At 36.9% G+C, this 15,891-nt stretch overlaps 1 protein-coding gene across 2 annotated transcripts in view; it reads right to left on the reverse strand.

Annotated features, from left to right (window-relative positions):
• c11.1 (maestro heat like repeat family protein c11.1) overlaps nucleotides 1-15,891 on the reverse strand; it is a 763,927-nt gene that overhangs the window by 22,571 nt on the left and 725,465 nt on the right. For both annotated transcript variants that reach the window (XM_090407949.1, XM_090407950.1), the window contains exons 34-35: nucleotides 13,473-13,607; nucleotides 167-269 (exon numbers count right to left, since the gene is read on the reverse strand). In XM_090407949.1, the coding sequence (XP_090264075.1) occupies nucleotides 167-269; nucleotides 13,473-13,607 (238 nt within the window). The remainder of the gene's footprint in view (nucleotides 1-166; nucleotides 270-13,472; nucleotides 13,608-15,891) is intronic.

Below are 15,891 nucleotides of genomic sequence, written 5' to 3' on the forward strand. Positions count from 1 at the left end.
AATGTCTGCAAGTTGACACTGCAGATATAAAAATTAACATAATGACTTATTATAATTAAGCATTCTCTAAAGAATTAACAAACAAATTATTTTATATCTCTCACTCTATTTTACTCATTTTAAAATTTGTTCTTCCTTTAGGATTTGCACTAATTATTTTACTTACCTAAAAATGTAGCAGCATTACACTGAATAAAGGAAGATGAGCTTTTAAAATAAGATATACCTGCTATGACATATGAGTTCAGCCTATCAGGGAAGTCCATAATCTGTTGAATTTAAGACAGCAATTAAACTCATTTACTTATTTTAATGCATTATTCATTACTGCAAAGATAATACTGCTTAAAACTGATTTACAGCTGACTTTCACTATAGCAAATATCACTATAATAAACTACTGTAATCTTGACACCAAAGTCCTATAAGTAGAATACTGCACTAAAAAAATTCATCATAACTAACAATTCCTGTGATCCCTAGGAGCCTGTTATAGTGAGAGTTGGCTGTTATATCATGGCCTAAAAGTTTATTTATGTTGGATTAAAATGTAAGCATTGAAAAGGGATGGCACTAGTTGTTGCAACATGTGTGCAGCTGTCATAAAATAAGAAAGCAAGAATGCTTTTATGTAGTAAAGTAGTTGTATAAGTAGTTGTATTTGGGGTGCATTTTTAGCATCTGTGCAGTGAACATTGAAATCTTTGTTTAAATGTGACTTCAACAATTTTTGTTTAGTGTGGTGTTTGTCACAATAACTCTCTAAGAATGTGAACATTTATGTGGGAAGGTAAAAATAGGGCAAGTGTGTGTGTGTGGGGGGGGGTTGTCACAGTGCTTGTTTTTCAGAAATGAACTGAATGGTAAGAAATAAAATGAAAATTAGTAGAAAATTATGAGTGAAAGTATAGGAACAAAAGAGGATGAAGATATGGTGAAAGGAATGGTGGTATCATAGATAAATAAAAAAACAAACAAACAAAATTGTCAGTAGAATGGTTTTAATGTGAGAAAAAAGAAAACGCAAGTGGAGAAAGAATGTTATATATACATAGTCAATGATTAGGATAGAATAACAAAATAACAAAAATTGTTAATAATTAAACAACAATAAAAAAACAACATATTATTATTACATAGGCATTACCTGTGTAACAATAATGTATTCTGACTAATTAATTGTTAATAAGGGTGTGTTTATAGGTAACAGTTGCTGCAGAAGTTGTGCCCTTGCAGTGTTTGTAGTGCAGAGGCTTGCTTAAGTTTGTTTACAAAATTGTTAAGCTTAGCACATTGATACAATATGGCAGTGAAAGGCAAGTCATCGTGTAGGTCTGTGTGAAATGGAAATAAGGTAGACAGTGCAGATTTTTCAAAGATGATACGGTGCCGTGAATGTAGCATTGGAATATGTCATGGATGTTCATACAGAGAGGCCGAATAAGAGAAAAGAACGATATGGGTGTGATATTCTGATGAACCATGAGGCTTATGAGTAGGGAACATAGCATAGCAACTGACATGGCAGTTGAAGATTGTGCGAATGTTCAGAGAGATGACAGCAAGGGAAAAAAGTTCTATTGACAATAAAGTAGGTGATAATACATATGGAATTAACAAACAGTGAAATTAATGATAAAGTGGGCATAATGACGTTGAAAAACAAAGTGCAGTTAACAGTAAGGTGATGAGAGGGATTGATGGTGAACAAATGCATGTGATTGGTGATAAAATAGCGAGAGTGAATGACAGTGAAAACAGGATGCAAGATTTGAAAGCAGAGTCGGTAAACATGAGGCAAGAGATGAGGTGGATGCAGAGTGAAACGAAGAGAATTGGAGATATGTATGGAAGAGTGAAGAAGGTGAAAACAAATGATGTTGGTATGAAAATGGCAATGAAAGACCTGCAAGCAGCTTTGTATAGCGATTCGATTATTAGAGGTGTGGTAAACTAGAAGATGAACAAAGTTTGTTTTCCTGGAGGTAAAATGAATACAGTGATTGAGGCATTGGATATGAGGACTAAGCAAGCAGAGGAATTGGTAGTGGTAATAAGGAAAAAGGCTTGACTGGGAACAAGGAGAATATAAGATTGCATATCAGGAGGTTGTTGAGAAGATAATAGTGTGATAGGAAAGGTAGTCTGTGTGTTACCCAGGTATGACAATGATGAGATGAGGCAGAGAGCAACAATTATGAATGATATGTTAGCAGAAATATGCAAAGAGAAAGAGAGAATTTTGTTAATGTGTGGAATGAGTTTGAAGGAAGAATTGAACTGTATAAGAGTGATAGACTGCATTTGAATGGTTTTGCTGTGAGTCATTTGGAGAGACTGCTGCTGCTGCTAGAAGGGAGAGTAATGAATCAGAGCAAGAAGTGATGTAAAAAAGTGAGAGAGTAAGGAAGGAAGGAAGGATTGAAGTGGTGCATATGAATGAAGAAGTGGTAGTATGTGTAAAGAATGAGAGCAGTGTGCAAGACAAACAGGGAAATGGAGAGAATCAGGGTGGACAGGGAAACACAGCACGAGAAAGGTTAATGCTCCAAGAGGATGTGAATGTGGTGTAGATCAAAAGGGAAGGGTATGACCTGAGATGTAGGGAAAATAGTTCGATTTAATGAAGGTTCTGGGAGGAATAAGAAGAAAAGAAATGACTCAAGAAAAGTCTAGCTAAGTCGCATCTAATAAGTGGTATCAGTGAAACTTGTTATAGATCCAGGAATGAGCTATTATGTTTGTATACGAGAAGTACCAGAAACAAGGAAATGAAATGGTTGCATTGATTGAGTTCGTTCACCCAAAATTTGTTGGAATAAGTGAGATACGGTGTGATGAAGAAGACATCCTGACAGGAATAAAGATGGAAGGGTATGATGTATTTTTTGAAGATAGAAAGGCTAAAAAAATTGAGGTGGAGTGCTATTGATGATAGAGTTATGTCCATACAAGGTAGAGATGCAAGGGGGAAATAGTAGTAATTGTTTTGAGGTAGTATGGTGTGTGTGTGAGATAGTGAATGGGATGAAATATCTTGTTGGATGTTGCTATAGACCTGGTAATGTGGAAAGTAGTGACCAGGAAATGTATGAACAAATGGGAAAAAGGGTGATTTTAATTAAGGCTATATAGACTGGGATGACAAGATAGCAACTGGAAGTAAAGAAAATGAGTTTGAGTTTTCGAGGGAAAACTACCTCAGGCAGTATGTAACAGAGGGCACACAAAGATTGAGGGTCTTGGATTTGAACATCTCATCAGAGGATGTTATTATAAATGAGGTGTCAGATCTCCTTCCAGTTGGTGAGAGTAACCATGAAGTGATTACCTGGATGGATGCTGGCTATATGAGGACCCCTGTGAGGAAAGGGTGTATGTTGTACTACTAGGCAATTATCAGACACTCAGGAGACAGCTTGGAACTGTATCATGGAATGAGGAGATGAGTGGAATGGAGATCAGAATCAATGTCTAAATGTATTCCTAAGGTTAGAAAATTAAATAAGGTAGGTGTGAAATGGATGAATGAAGAGATAAAGCATGCAATACAGAGGGGAAAAAACCCATCATGGAGACAATATGAGGAGGAGTAATATTCACTTCCATAAGGAATACTAAGAACATTTAAAGATGGTGACTTGGTTGTTAATGGTAGCAAAAGTTCAGTATGAGCAGCAGTTAGCTAATCAACCCCCCCCCCCCCAAAAAATACCAGAAAGTTCTTTTGATAAGTAGCCAGCAAAAATAAGAAAATTATGGTAGGATGGCACCAATTGGAGAAAATGGTATAATCACAACTGGTGCAGAGGATATAGTTGAGATATTTAATGTATTTAATGGGCATTTCAGCTTTGTGAATATGATCATGGAGAGTTTGAGAGCAGTGGGTGATGAGGAGGAGAGAGTGACTGTGAGTGAAGAAGTAGTATATGGGGCAATTAAGCAAACTTGATATTAATAAGGCTGTGGTTATTTTTTTTTTTTATGTTGGGCCCATATACAAGAGGTTGGCTGGTCAACCTATAGTACGTTAGTACCGTATATGGGTGATGGGTTATGAAAGGAGAAACTTGTTTACATTTGATTTAAACGCCTGCATATTGTATTCCTTGGGAAATATGTCAGGGGGAAGACTGTTCCACAGTACTGCAGTAGCAGGGATGAATGAGGAGGAAAAGAAACTTGTTCTGTGGGTTTCGAGGTGTACTGCAAAAGGATGTTGGGCGGCAGCTGTACATGTTCCAGTGGGATTTGTACAGGGTGGGGGAATTATTGATGTTGTTCAGATGAACGTTTCCCATGAAAGTATTTATAGAATATACAGATTGCAGAGACCAAGCGTCTATGTGAAAGTGAAGGGAGCGAGTTGGTGAGGGATGGGTCATTTATTAGTCTAATTGCTCTCCTCTGTATTGAGTCAAGCATTTTGAGGGTGCTTTTTTGGAGCCCCCACTTCAGATGTGAGAGCAGTATTCGAGAGCTGGGCAGATTTGTGACTTGTATAGTGTTAAGCTGTTTAGGGGTGAAGTAATGTCTTGAGTGAAAGAGAAAAACCTAATTTTTTGGAAGCTGAAGATGCAATGGTTGTGATGTGTTTATGCCAGGAGAGGCTTGATGTCAAGGTAATTCCGAGAAGAGAAATTTCGTCTTGTCTGTGAATTTGAGTGTCATCGAAAACAATGCTGGGGTAAAATGGTTCTTTTTTGTGAGAAATAAGACAGAACTGGGTTTTACTAGTGTTGAAGTTGACAAGGTTGTCTGAGCCCCATTGGCAGATGGCTTGGAGGTCGGAATTAAGGGCAGCGGTGGTTGATGTTCTGTGGGTTGAAGTGAGTTGTGTAGATAGGGTTTGTCAAATAAAAGGGAAGAATGTAATGTGCTGTCATCTGCCAAACTGTGTATTGGGTTAGAGGTCAACTGAAGTAGGTCATTGATATATAGAAGGAAGAGGGTCGGTGAGAGAACTGAACCCTGAGGGACCCCAGCATTAGTTGGATGGTGAGAGGATAGGGAGCTGTCTACCATCACACATAGTGTGCGTTCAGACAGGAAGCTGGCAATCCATCTGCAGAAGTCCTGAGGTAGTCCAAATGATGGGGGTTTGCTTAGTAAGCCTTTGTGCAGATTCGGTCAAAGGCTTTGGAGATATCGAGTGCAACTACTTGAGATTCACTAAATTTTTCCATAGTGTTTGTCCAGTGATGGGTGATGTATGAGAGTAGATCTCCTGTTGAACAGATTTGACGGAATCCATACTGGTGGTCGCTTAATAGCCAGGTACTTTCAAGGTAGATTAGGAGTTGAGAGTTGATGATTTTCTCCATTACTTTTGATAGGACTGAGGTGATTGAGATAGGGCAGTAGTTAGATGGCAGTGATTTGTCACCCTTTTTAGGAATGGGTTGAATATAGGTCAGTTTCCAGGTTTTGGGATATATACCAGGAGTAAGAGAATGTGTACAGGTGACATAGGATAGGAGTCAGTTCAGATGCACAGGCCTTCAGGATAATTGGGGGAATTCTGCCTGGGTCAGGAGACTTTTTAGTGTCTAATTTAGACAGCAGGTTTGTGATGTCTTTTTGGCAAAAGGATACAAGTAGCATTGTATGTTGGGCAGTTGATATGACTGGAAGGCATTTGCCATTGTCAGTTATGTGTGCATTGGAGGCAAAGTGTGATGCCAGGAGATTAGCTTTTTCTATGGGTGATGTTGCAATTGAGCCATCTGGGTATGATAGAGGTAGGAATAGTGTAGGGCAAAAGTTACGGCCAATTGCCTTGGCCGTAACTTGACCAAAAGGCACAGCTGCCATTTGGACAGGCTGCAAGCTTCTTGCTTTTGGCCTGTTCAAATTCTGTTTTGGAAGTATTGATAATTTTCTTGCATTTGTTATGGGCTTCAGTATAGGTATTGAATGAGGATGGGGTTCTTGATTTCAGCCAGTTGTGGTATGCCTGATTCTTCATATGTGCAGCCTTGGCACATTTTTTTTGGAAAAACCAGGGTTTAGTTAGGGGATGGCAGGTCTGAGTAGTGTGGGGAATATATATTTTCATGTCAGTGAGGATCACTTTGGTGATGCATTCAGTGCATATATTTGGACTGGAAGACCAGAAACAATAGTCTAACCATGGGAATGAAGCATAGTCTCGGAGACTGTACCATTTGGCACTGTTATAATGCCAAACTACTCTTGTGTGGGAGTGACAGTGTAAGCGTTGTTGCATGGGGGAGAAGATGAGCACTATGGGTCAGAATTGCCCAGGGGGCTCACTACATTCACTGCATATTTGGAGGGGTCATTAGTAAGGAAGAGATCTAGGATATTTGGGGATTGTTTGGGTTATCTGGTATTCTGGTTGGTTTCTGAACAATTTGTGTGAGGTCATTGGTGACTGCAAATGTTTCAGCATCTCTGCCTGCAGGATCTGTATAACTGGAAGAGGAAAGCCAATCAGTGTTATGGAAGTTGAAATCACCCAGGAGAGTGGGACTGGAGAAAATCAACTTTTAGGGAGAGGAAATGAAAGATGTCAGAATGATTGGTGGTATTAGGAGAGCGATAGAGACAGCAGATGAATTTGACTGAGTGGGGGAGGGATATCTTCAGCCAAAGAAGGTCGAAGTCGGGCGATTCTAAGTTAGTTGCTCTCTGGCAGGGTATGTCAGAGTGGATATATGCACAGATGCCTCCCTTGGGTCAAAAGGAGTTAAATAGTGTATAGTTAGGAAGGTTGAGATGAATAGTGCTGGGGGAAGGTGAGATTTGAGTTTCTGTTAAGAAGAGTAGGTGGGATTTGGTGGACTGCAGATGGTAGTGGATGGCTTGATAGTATATCACCGTGTATTTTGAAGGAATGTGCCAGGGAGTTGACATCTGCCTTGACATATTTGTTTAATATGAGTCTTACATTGGATCAAGTTCCAAAGGAGTAGAAGGAAGGCAAGATTGCACAGCTTCATAAAGAAGGTGACAGAAATCAAGCATCAAATTAGGCCAATCTGTGCGGCAGGTGTTGTGGTTGAAGTGTTGAAAAGACAAAGTGAAAATCAGGATCCAGAATTGGGCTGACAACAATGGAATTATCTTTGATGGACAGCATGGATTTGCTAAAGGGAGGTCATGTTTTAGTAACATATTTACTTATCACAATAAGGAGACAGCAGCATTGGATGCAGGAGGTAGATACACAGCAGTATACTTAAGACTTTGCAAGGCAAAGTCTTAAGTATACATGATAAGTTGATAGTCAAACTAGAGTGGTTGGGGTTGGATATTAGACTAGTGCAGTGGATTGGAGATTGGTATGAACAAGTTGTGTATGAAGTAACAATATCCCAAAGCAGGAAAGTCAGTAGTTGTATGCCTCAGGGGTTTGTTTTAGAGCCACTGCTGTTTAACCTGTATATGAATGATACTGGGTAAGATATGAATGGGGATATACAGCTGTTTGCAGTTTACACAAAGTTGAGACTAATTATGAGAAGTATAGCAGATGTTGTGGCCTTGCAATAAGACTTGAATAGACTGAGTGAATGGGCACAGGAGTTGATGCTAGTGCAATGTTGCAAAATGTAAGGTTTTAAAATTTGGAAAACAAAGATAGGATGTATAATTTACTCTTGGCAGGTAATTATTGTTGGAAGTGGAGGAAATAAGAAATCTTGGGGTAATGGTGGATAAGGATCTGAAATTTAGAGAATACATTGTAAAAATTGTGAGGACAACACAACTAATTCTGGGAATAATGCAGAGGACACTTATTGTAGAAGTAAGGAGATTCTGGTCCATTGTATAAGGCTCTGATTAGGCTACATATGGACTAGGTGACCACAGATTTGGTCACCTGGTTTTCAAATAGGATGAAGAGATGTTGGAGAGGATCTAGAGGTTTCTGATCTCTACATCCTCTCCAACATCTCTTATCCTTTTTGAAAACCAGGTGACCAAATCTGTGCACAGTAGTCCATATGTAGCCTAATCAGAGCCTTATACCATGGAACCAGAACCTCCTTACTTCTACAATAAGTGTCCTCTGCATCATTCCCAGAATTAGTTATCTCACAATTTTGGCAATATATCCTCTAAATTTCAGATTTTTTCTAAATTGCATTGTTGAATATGAAGAAAGAGACAATGCAATTTTGCAAGTCTAGTGGATAGGAGGAAGAGGGGTGTTATAATAGAGATGTGCAAGTTAGTAAGGGGTTGTTACAGGCTTAACACACTGATGAGGTTTTTCATAAAGTGGTGGGAAACTGGGAAAGAACAAGAGGCCACCCCTGGAAGTTATATAAGGAGGGTGTGAGCAGGGAAATGAGAAGTTTTTTTGCTTGGAGAGATGTGAATGACTGGAATGCATTGCCTCAGGAAAGCATGGTGTCTGCAGAGAATGTGAATGTGTTGAAGGTGTGATATGATGAGCAGTATATATGACAAAAGGGACCTCCTAGAAGAGTCTGTGACCCCATCACTTCAAGGGATAATAATAATAATAATAATGATAATACACTGCATTATGGGAGGCCTACACTAACTCTATTCATCTGAAAACTATTATTTCTCTCCTTGAACTCATTCACCAAAAAAAATTCATGAGCGACTAGTAACCCATTCCATTCATTAATCACTCTCCAAGCAATAAAATCTAATTCTTGTGTCTTGCTAACCACTTTTATTCCATTTCTAGGTATGATCCCCTTGTTCTTCCTCCTCTGATTCTGTACCGAAGAATTTCCTCTGCATCAATTCTATAAAATCTTAAATAACGTATGTCTTTATCAAATCCCTTCTATTCTGTTCATCAATCAACCTTGGCAACCCAACAAAGAAACCAATGTGAAAAGATCTGTGCAAAATCCAGATATGGCTATATCAAAGCTTTCTAAACAGGAATAACTTTCTTATTCCTGTCAGTGTGCTCTGAAAGAACTAAATAATTCTATGAGCTATTTTAGTAACTTTTACAACATGCTTGCCGAACTACAAATGAATTAACACCCAAAATCCCTAGACTCATTAATTTCGTGGAACTTAATTCTACCATATAATGCAGTGTGTATTATCATTATGTTACATAGCTTATAATCTTTGCACCCCCAAATGCATATTTTTTTTCACATTAAATTAGCATCTATTATCCTTTGCTCATATTGACGGTCAGTGTGCTCTGAAAGAACTAAATAATTCTATGATCTATTTTAGTAACTTTTACAACATGCTTGCCGAACTACAAATGAATTAACCCCAAAACCCTAGACTCATTAATTTCGTGGAACTTAATTCTACCATATAATGCAGTGTGTATTATCATTATGTTACATAGCTTATAATCTTTGCACCCCAAATGCATATTTTTTTTCACATTAAATTAGCATCTATTATCCTTTGCTCATATTGACGGTCTTTTTAAATATTCTGCAGATCATCTTCAATCATTTCTGCAAACAGCAGGTTTGAATACCACCATGGAAAATGTTTGTCTTTAGGTAGGAGATTAATTTCTTTGCTCAGTGTGAAACCAGAAGTGGCTTTAAAAGTTTCATGTATGGAAAATGAAAATGTTTGTCTTTAGGTAGGAGATTAATTTCTTTGCTCAGTGTGAAACCAGAAGTGGCTTTAAAAGTTTCATGTATGGTCTCTTGAGAAGGGTTTCTGAACTATCTTAAAAAAAAAAAAAGAAAAAAAAATCTTAATCCATCCATGGTACTAATTTGCAAGCTCTCTGCATTGTCTTGGTTATCTCTTACTCTATCCAATTCTGCATCATTACAACATTTTGCTGATGATGTGGGAACAGTGTTTCAAAGCAAATGTGAGCAAATGTCTGTAGTCTGTATAGGAAACAGTCAAATAGAAAATGGAAAACTATGAGATGATCTAGCAGCTGCATCCGAAGTCCTTTCCTTAATTCCAATGTGGATGGAAATCCAGCACAACTGAACATCAAAATTAAGGATCTTCTTTTTGCACAACAGTTTTAGCACCTCACAAAGCACTGGATGTGGATTATACATGAGAGGAGATAGACTGTAAACAACTCAGAGTCTGTATAAATTACAAACTTTCGGTAGCAGTTTTCTTTTATACTCACAAGTGTACAAGCTGAATAGCATGCAATTACAGCAATCAAGTGATATCTGATTGGAGGCAGTAAAATCAGGAAACACAGCAAAGCCAACAATGATCTCTGAGCTTGAACAATCAGTGTAGAAAGGCAAGAAATCAGAGTGGGCAGCAGTGTGAGAATTAAACAATTGAAGGTAGACTGATCATAGTGTATGAAACTTTTGCAAATGTCAAAGTGAGAGGTTGCAGGATAGAGTGAAGAATGCTGTTATGCTAGTGCAGGTAATGTTGTCAACATTCATGCCAATAGCTTCCATAATCTCTTTAACATGCAACCCAAAGGATGCATGGCAGTCTGAGGTGCAAAATTGAGCCTCCCAATGTAGAGAAAATAGACTAATCAATGTAAAATGTTCTGGGAGAGATTTTATTTTTAGGGCATAATTAAAGAGACAACTGTTTCCATCTAAGTGATAGAGCTGGTTCATTTGCTTCAACATAAAGGCTTTAAGTAGGCAATGTGCAAAAGGCACCAGTAGCAATCTGTATACCCTGATGGACGGGATCCAACCATCGCAGGTTACTCTGTTGTTGAACCACAGACTTGAAATCCATAATCCAGCTTGGAATGTATAAGTGGATGATAAAGATGAAGGTTGATCAGTACCCCATTCAGTAGAGGACAGAGTGTGAAGAAGATTCAATGCTCTCTTGCACTTTTCCCTTACTGCAAGGAATGTAAGTTTTCTGTCAAAGATAAGTCCCAAGAACTTTGCTTCTGTTGCTACTGGAATAATAATTTGTCCCATTCTAAATACAGAGTCTGGGTGAAGAGACACTTTTTTTTCTGATGAAAACCAGAACTCACATAGACACAATCAAATGCATGAAGTTGTCTTTCACTTACTTGCATGTAAGTGCAAATTCTTCAAAAACAGCTTCTTCCCACATTGCTTGCAGTGGGAAGAAGCTGTTTAGTGACTGAGTCAATTTTAATAGTAAAAAGTGTTACATTTAAGACACTGTCTTGGGGAACACCCTAGCCATATTATCAAAAACAGGGTGCTCCCCCAGGTGCCTTGGAGAACACCCTGTTTTTGATGATATGGCCAAGTTAGTGTACTTCCCACTCTGACTAGAGAGAAAGATTTTAATAAATACAGGAAGGAGACCTATGTTATAGTGGTCTTTTAATATGTCATATTTCCAGGCTGTGTTAAGCTTTTTCCATGTCAAAGAATACTGAAAACAGATGTTCTAATTTTGGGAATGTGACTCTTTAGTATAAGTGGACCAAATGATCCAAAGTTGAATGATGCCTACAAAATCCACATTGTGTGTTGGAGAGAACATTGTTGTTTTTTAAATACCAGAAAAGTCTGGCATTAACCATTTTCTCTAATATCTTATAAAGGCAGCTGGTCAGAGCAATTGGTCAATAACTGTTTGCTTGTGTTGGATACTTTCCTGGTTTTAAGATAGTTAAGAAAACTGATTTATGTCAAGAATCCAGAAACTCTTCCTCTTCAAATATTCTGTTATATATTAAGAGAAGGAGATCCATGAAAGATGATTTATCATTTTATAATGGATGTCATCAGGATCCACTGCACTAGAATAGACAAAAAGAAGCTCTTTATAGTTTCTCCTAAACAAATAGTTGATTGTGGCTCAAACACATTGGTAGAAAAATTTAGCCACTGTTTCTCTTCTTGTTGCTCTTTCAATATTAAAAACCCAGGAGGATATGGAGCTATTGCTGAGATTATGGCAAATTTTTTTCCCAAAATGTCTGCAATAGCTTTGGTATCAGCAACAACACATTCATTATGGTCTAAGGTAGACAAACAGTAGGCTCTGTATCTACCTTTCATTTTCAGGATTTTATCCCATACAATTTTGCACAGGTTATTTGAATAATCAATGAGGTAAAATGAATCTAAAATTGTTTTTAATTCTGATGTCGTACATAATGTGCTTTTATGTGAGCACTATTACATAGCTTTTAAACATGCTTTTTTTTTTTGTGACAAGTGGGTTCTCATCAAATGGAACCATTTTTGGAGATGCTTGCAGAGAGACCATAGGTTGTGTGACTGATGCACTCAAGATTATAAAGTTTAGGTATGGTGGAATAGACATACCAATTTGAATTGCTGTTGACATTTTCTTAACTGCCTCCTCAGCATAAGAATATTTAAGGACAGGTGGGATGGCAGCGGCTAATTTGCATCCTGATATAATGCATTTTGTTCTCTTTTAATCTTTTTTTCCTCCATCTTTCCACTTGTAACATGGCCATTTGGGCATGCCCATATTTCTGACATTTGAAACATTTTAGTGGATTAGGGATGTCCTGTTCCAACAGGACTGTACATCCCTATTGAGATAGCCTGCTTTTACAGATGGTGGAGGCTTAGATGTATCAAGATATCTATTTCATATCTTTTCCCTCAGCTAATCCTCTAATATATTTAATCCAGTGTTTCTCAAAGTTTGGTATGTCTTTAGCAGGTATGAGGCACATTTTTTTAAACTTTGATTGCCTTTTTTTTTCTTTTATATTTTTGACACTGTATTTTTGCTTATCTGTGTATGGGTGACTGTACATTCATGTTCCAAATGCATAATCAGAACTGTTTGCATTAAAAGTTTAAATTCAAATAGTTCAAATCATGCAATTAGAATTTGCCACTAAACTTCACTAATTTTCTCATGAAATTATGTATGTATGCATATTGAGGTCATATAACTAAACTGCATTTAATAATTAAAAAAACTGGTTCATATTTTTAATTTATTATAGCACAAATGTTAAAAGCATACATCTTTATAATTATTTGTGTTTAATAAAATATTATACCTTCTCCCAAACTACCTTTACCTGAGGGGAGGGATATGTCAGTATTATTAAAATTTTAAAAGGGGTAATTGAGTACTGAAAGTTTGGGAAACACTGATCTAAATCTATTTGTTATATTCTCCTAATATGTCATGGGGTGATCAGTCAATTTCTTAACAATTTCATGTATAACACATCTAGCAAAACTGTCGCAGTTATAAGGTGTAACTAGATTACTAAAATGTAGTTGTCCTTTAAGAAACCAATGCTCATGTTGGGAATCATGCTCACACCCTAGTGATAACCAACTTTTCTAAATCTTAATTGATCTATAATTCATTGCATTTTCTTTTGTACCACCTTTGTGAAGTTGTACTATTTTATTTTAAAGATCAAGAATTGCATTCTAGTAAAAATCAAAATAATGGTGTGGTGCACCTATTGATAGAGCTGAGAAATTCTTGAATGTACTATTTGCATATAGTATAATAATAAAATTTATTGAAGTGTATATATATCAAAATATTTGTAATGGTAATATAAAACAAATACTTACTATTGCTTTAGTAAGGTCATTTATAAATTCCCCATAGTGGAGTAAGGCATCATCCAGTAAGAATTTTTGGAACATATTATTGATACATTCAGATTCCAGTAATGGACCAATTTGTCTAAGTGCATATTTACATGACTGAAAATAGAATAAATGTAAAAAAAGGTGATCAGATAATTCTAAGTAACCTAACAATATTATAATACATGTGACTCATATTTTCACTACAGATTTCCAGTCATTTTGCCTTACTGATTCTAAAAACTGCTGTTCATGCCACTCAGTAGCAAACTTACTATAATGAACTGCAAAATATGGCACCATCTACAAACTACGCTTTTTGTTCATATGAGTTTACTATAGCCAGATTTCATGTATAGCACATCTAGAAACCCACAGGTTACTTTCAAACTTAAAAGGGAAGAAAAAGTACCTTGAAATTGTTAGATGAAAAAGTTATATATGAAGTTATATTTATCAGTTGAAAAATTTAAGTTTCTTTCAGTCTGTAAACCTCAAACTGTAATCATCACTGTAAATAGTGTATGTTCACAATCTTGATATCAGACAGCCAGTAAGAGAAAGCAAAATCTCCAACCTCTTATTAACATCAACCTTTTTTTTTCAATGCTAACATTCATTATATCTTTGAGAATGACAGGTTTTAAATAAAATTATCTTAATTGGAAAGTCTACATTTTGGGTTAATTCATAACCTTTCCTTTTTCTAACTTTTAATTTTACCACAATAGCAATGCTACACATTCACCTAACTCATAAACTTAAATTATATGAACATGTTCAATTCATTAAAAATATTTATAATTGTTCTTCAGGACATGGATGCTTCTCTGGAAGGTCAACTTTATTCCTATCATACATTTCGACCTTGTTTATTGTTGATGCATCGTTTATTTCCTATAGCATACCTTCATTCACTCACTGCTTGCCATGAAAAAAATTAACCTTTATATATCTCTTAACTACAGGCAGGGACTCAGAGAGGAATTTTATTAGGGGGTACAAAGTTTCTTTTGGGCCCCTTGCTTTCTCCATTAATCATTCTGTTTTAATGGCTCCCAGGCATAGGTAAGATGCACCCCCCAAATTCTCAATTTACAATGTATATATTATGTCTTGTCAAGCATAATTCATTTAAACACAGGTTTACTAAAGTTCCAGGAATAACCATAAACTCATTGTTCTCTCAATCATAGTGCCACATGGTGAAAAATAATTCTTTAAGCTATTTTGCCAACTTTTGCAATATGTCATCTGAACTTCAAATCTCTGTCCACCATTACATGAAGTGTTACATTCTTCCTCCAGTTGGAAAGTGACCATGAAGTGGGCACTTGGGATGTGGCTAGCCATATCAGAACTTTTGTGAGAAAGAGTTATATGTAGAACTATAAGGCAGGTGATTATAGTAAACTCAGGAAGGAAATCAATGCTGCTTGGTCTCTACTCAGGAATTATCTGGCAGAGGCAATGACTGAGTGTATTCTGCAGGACTGAAATGTGCAATCTGAAAGAAAAAAACATTGTGGAGGAGGCATATGAGTAAAAAGAGCAAGCAAAATAGGTGGAAGGGTAGGTGCAAGATAGTAAGGGTAGCAAAAGTGCGGTATGAGCAGCCGTTAGCAAATGATGTTAAAAGAATTCCTAGGGAATTTTTTTGATATGTGGCCAACAGAAGGAAGAATAATTATAGGATGATGTTGGTCAGTGATAACAGGAGAATGAAGAACACTGAGGAGGATATAGTAGAGGTGTTTAATGAGCAGTTCATTGAAGTATTCCATCCTTGTGATTGTTAATATAATGCAGAACTTGAAAGCAGTGGGAATGGGAAAGGAACTATTGATGGTGACTGAGCAGAAGAAATGTGAGAAATTGAATAAACTTGATGTCAACAAGGCCATGGGACTTGATGGTATATCACCACATGTCTTGAGAGAATGTTCCAGGGAGTTAACAGCTTTAACTTAGATTTTTAACATGAGTCTTAGATTAGTCACCTTCCAAAGGGGTGGAAAGATGGCAAAATTGTTCTACTTCATAAAGGGGATGATAAGTAAAAGAAACTATATAAGTAAAAGAACGAATATGAAAGAATAACTCTTCTGAATGCAGATGGTGTTGTTCAACTAATGAGTGCCCATTTTGCTAAAAGCTATCAACCTGGTACATGTAATATTAAGTTTACTGCTATCTCTTCACTGAACGAAGAAAGTCAGGTGTACGAAGAGGAGGTATTAGAGCTGCTGCACAAACTGAATAACAGTTCAGCAATAGGGACTGATGGGATATCAGCACAGGCGTTAAATATGGTCAAAGGAATAGTCAGTTCAGCTGAACTGACTATTCCTTTGACCAGGCTATATAATTTGAGTCTAAGAACAGGGAAAATTCCACAGGA

This window comes from Typopeltis vanoorti, chromosome 18 (assembly GCF_054136105.1).
Source record: "Typopeltis vanoorti isolate ZY-2024b chromosome 18, IOZ_Tvanoo_1.0, whole genome shotgun sequence".
NCBI classification, from domain to species: domain Eukaryota; kingdom Metazoa; phylum Arthropoda; class Arachnida; order Uropygi; family Thelyphonidae; genus Typopeltis; species Typopeltis vanoorti.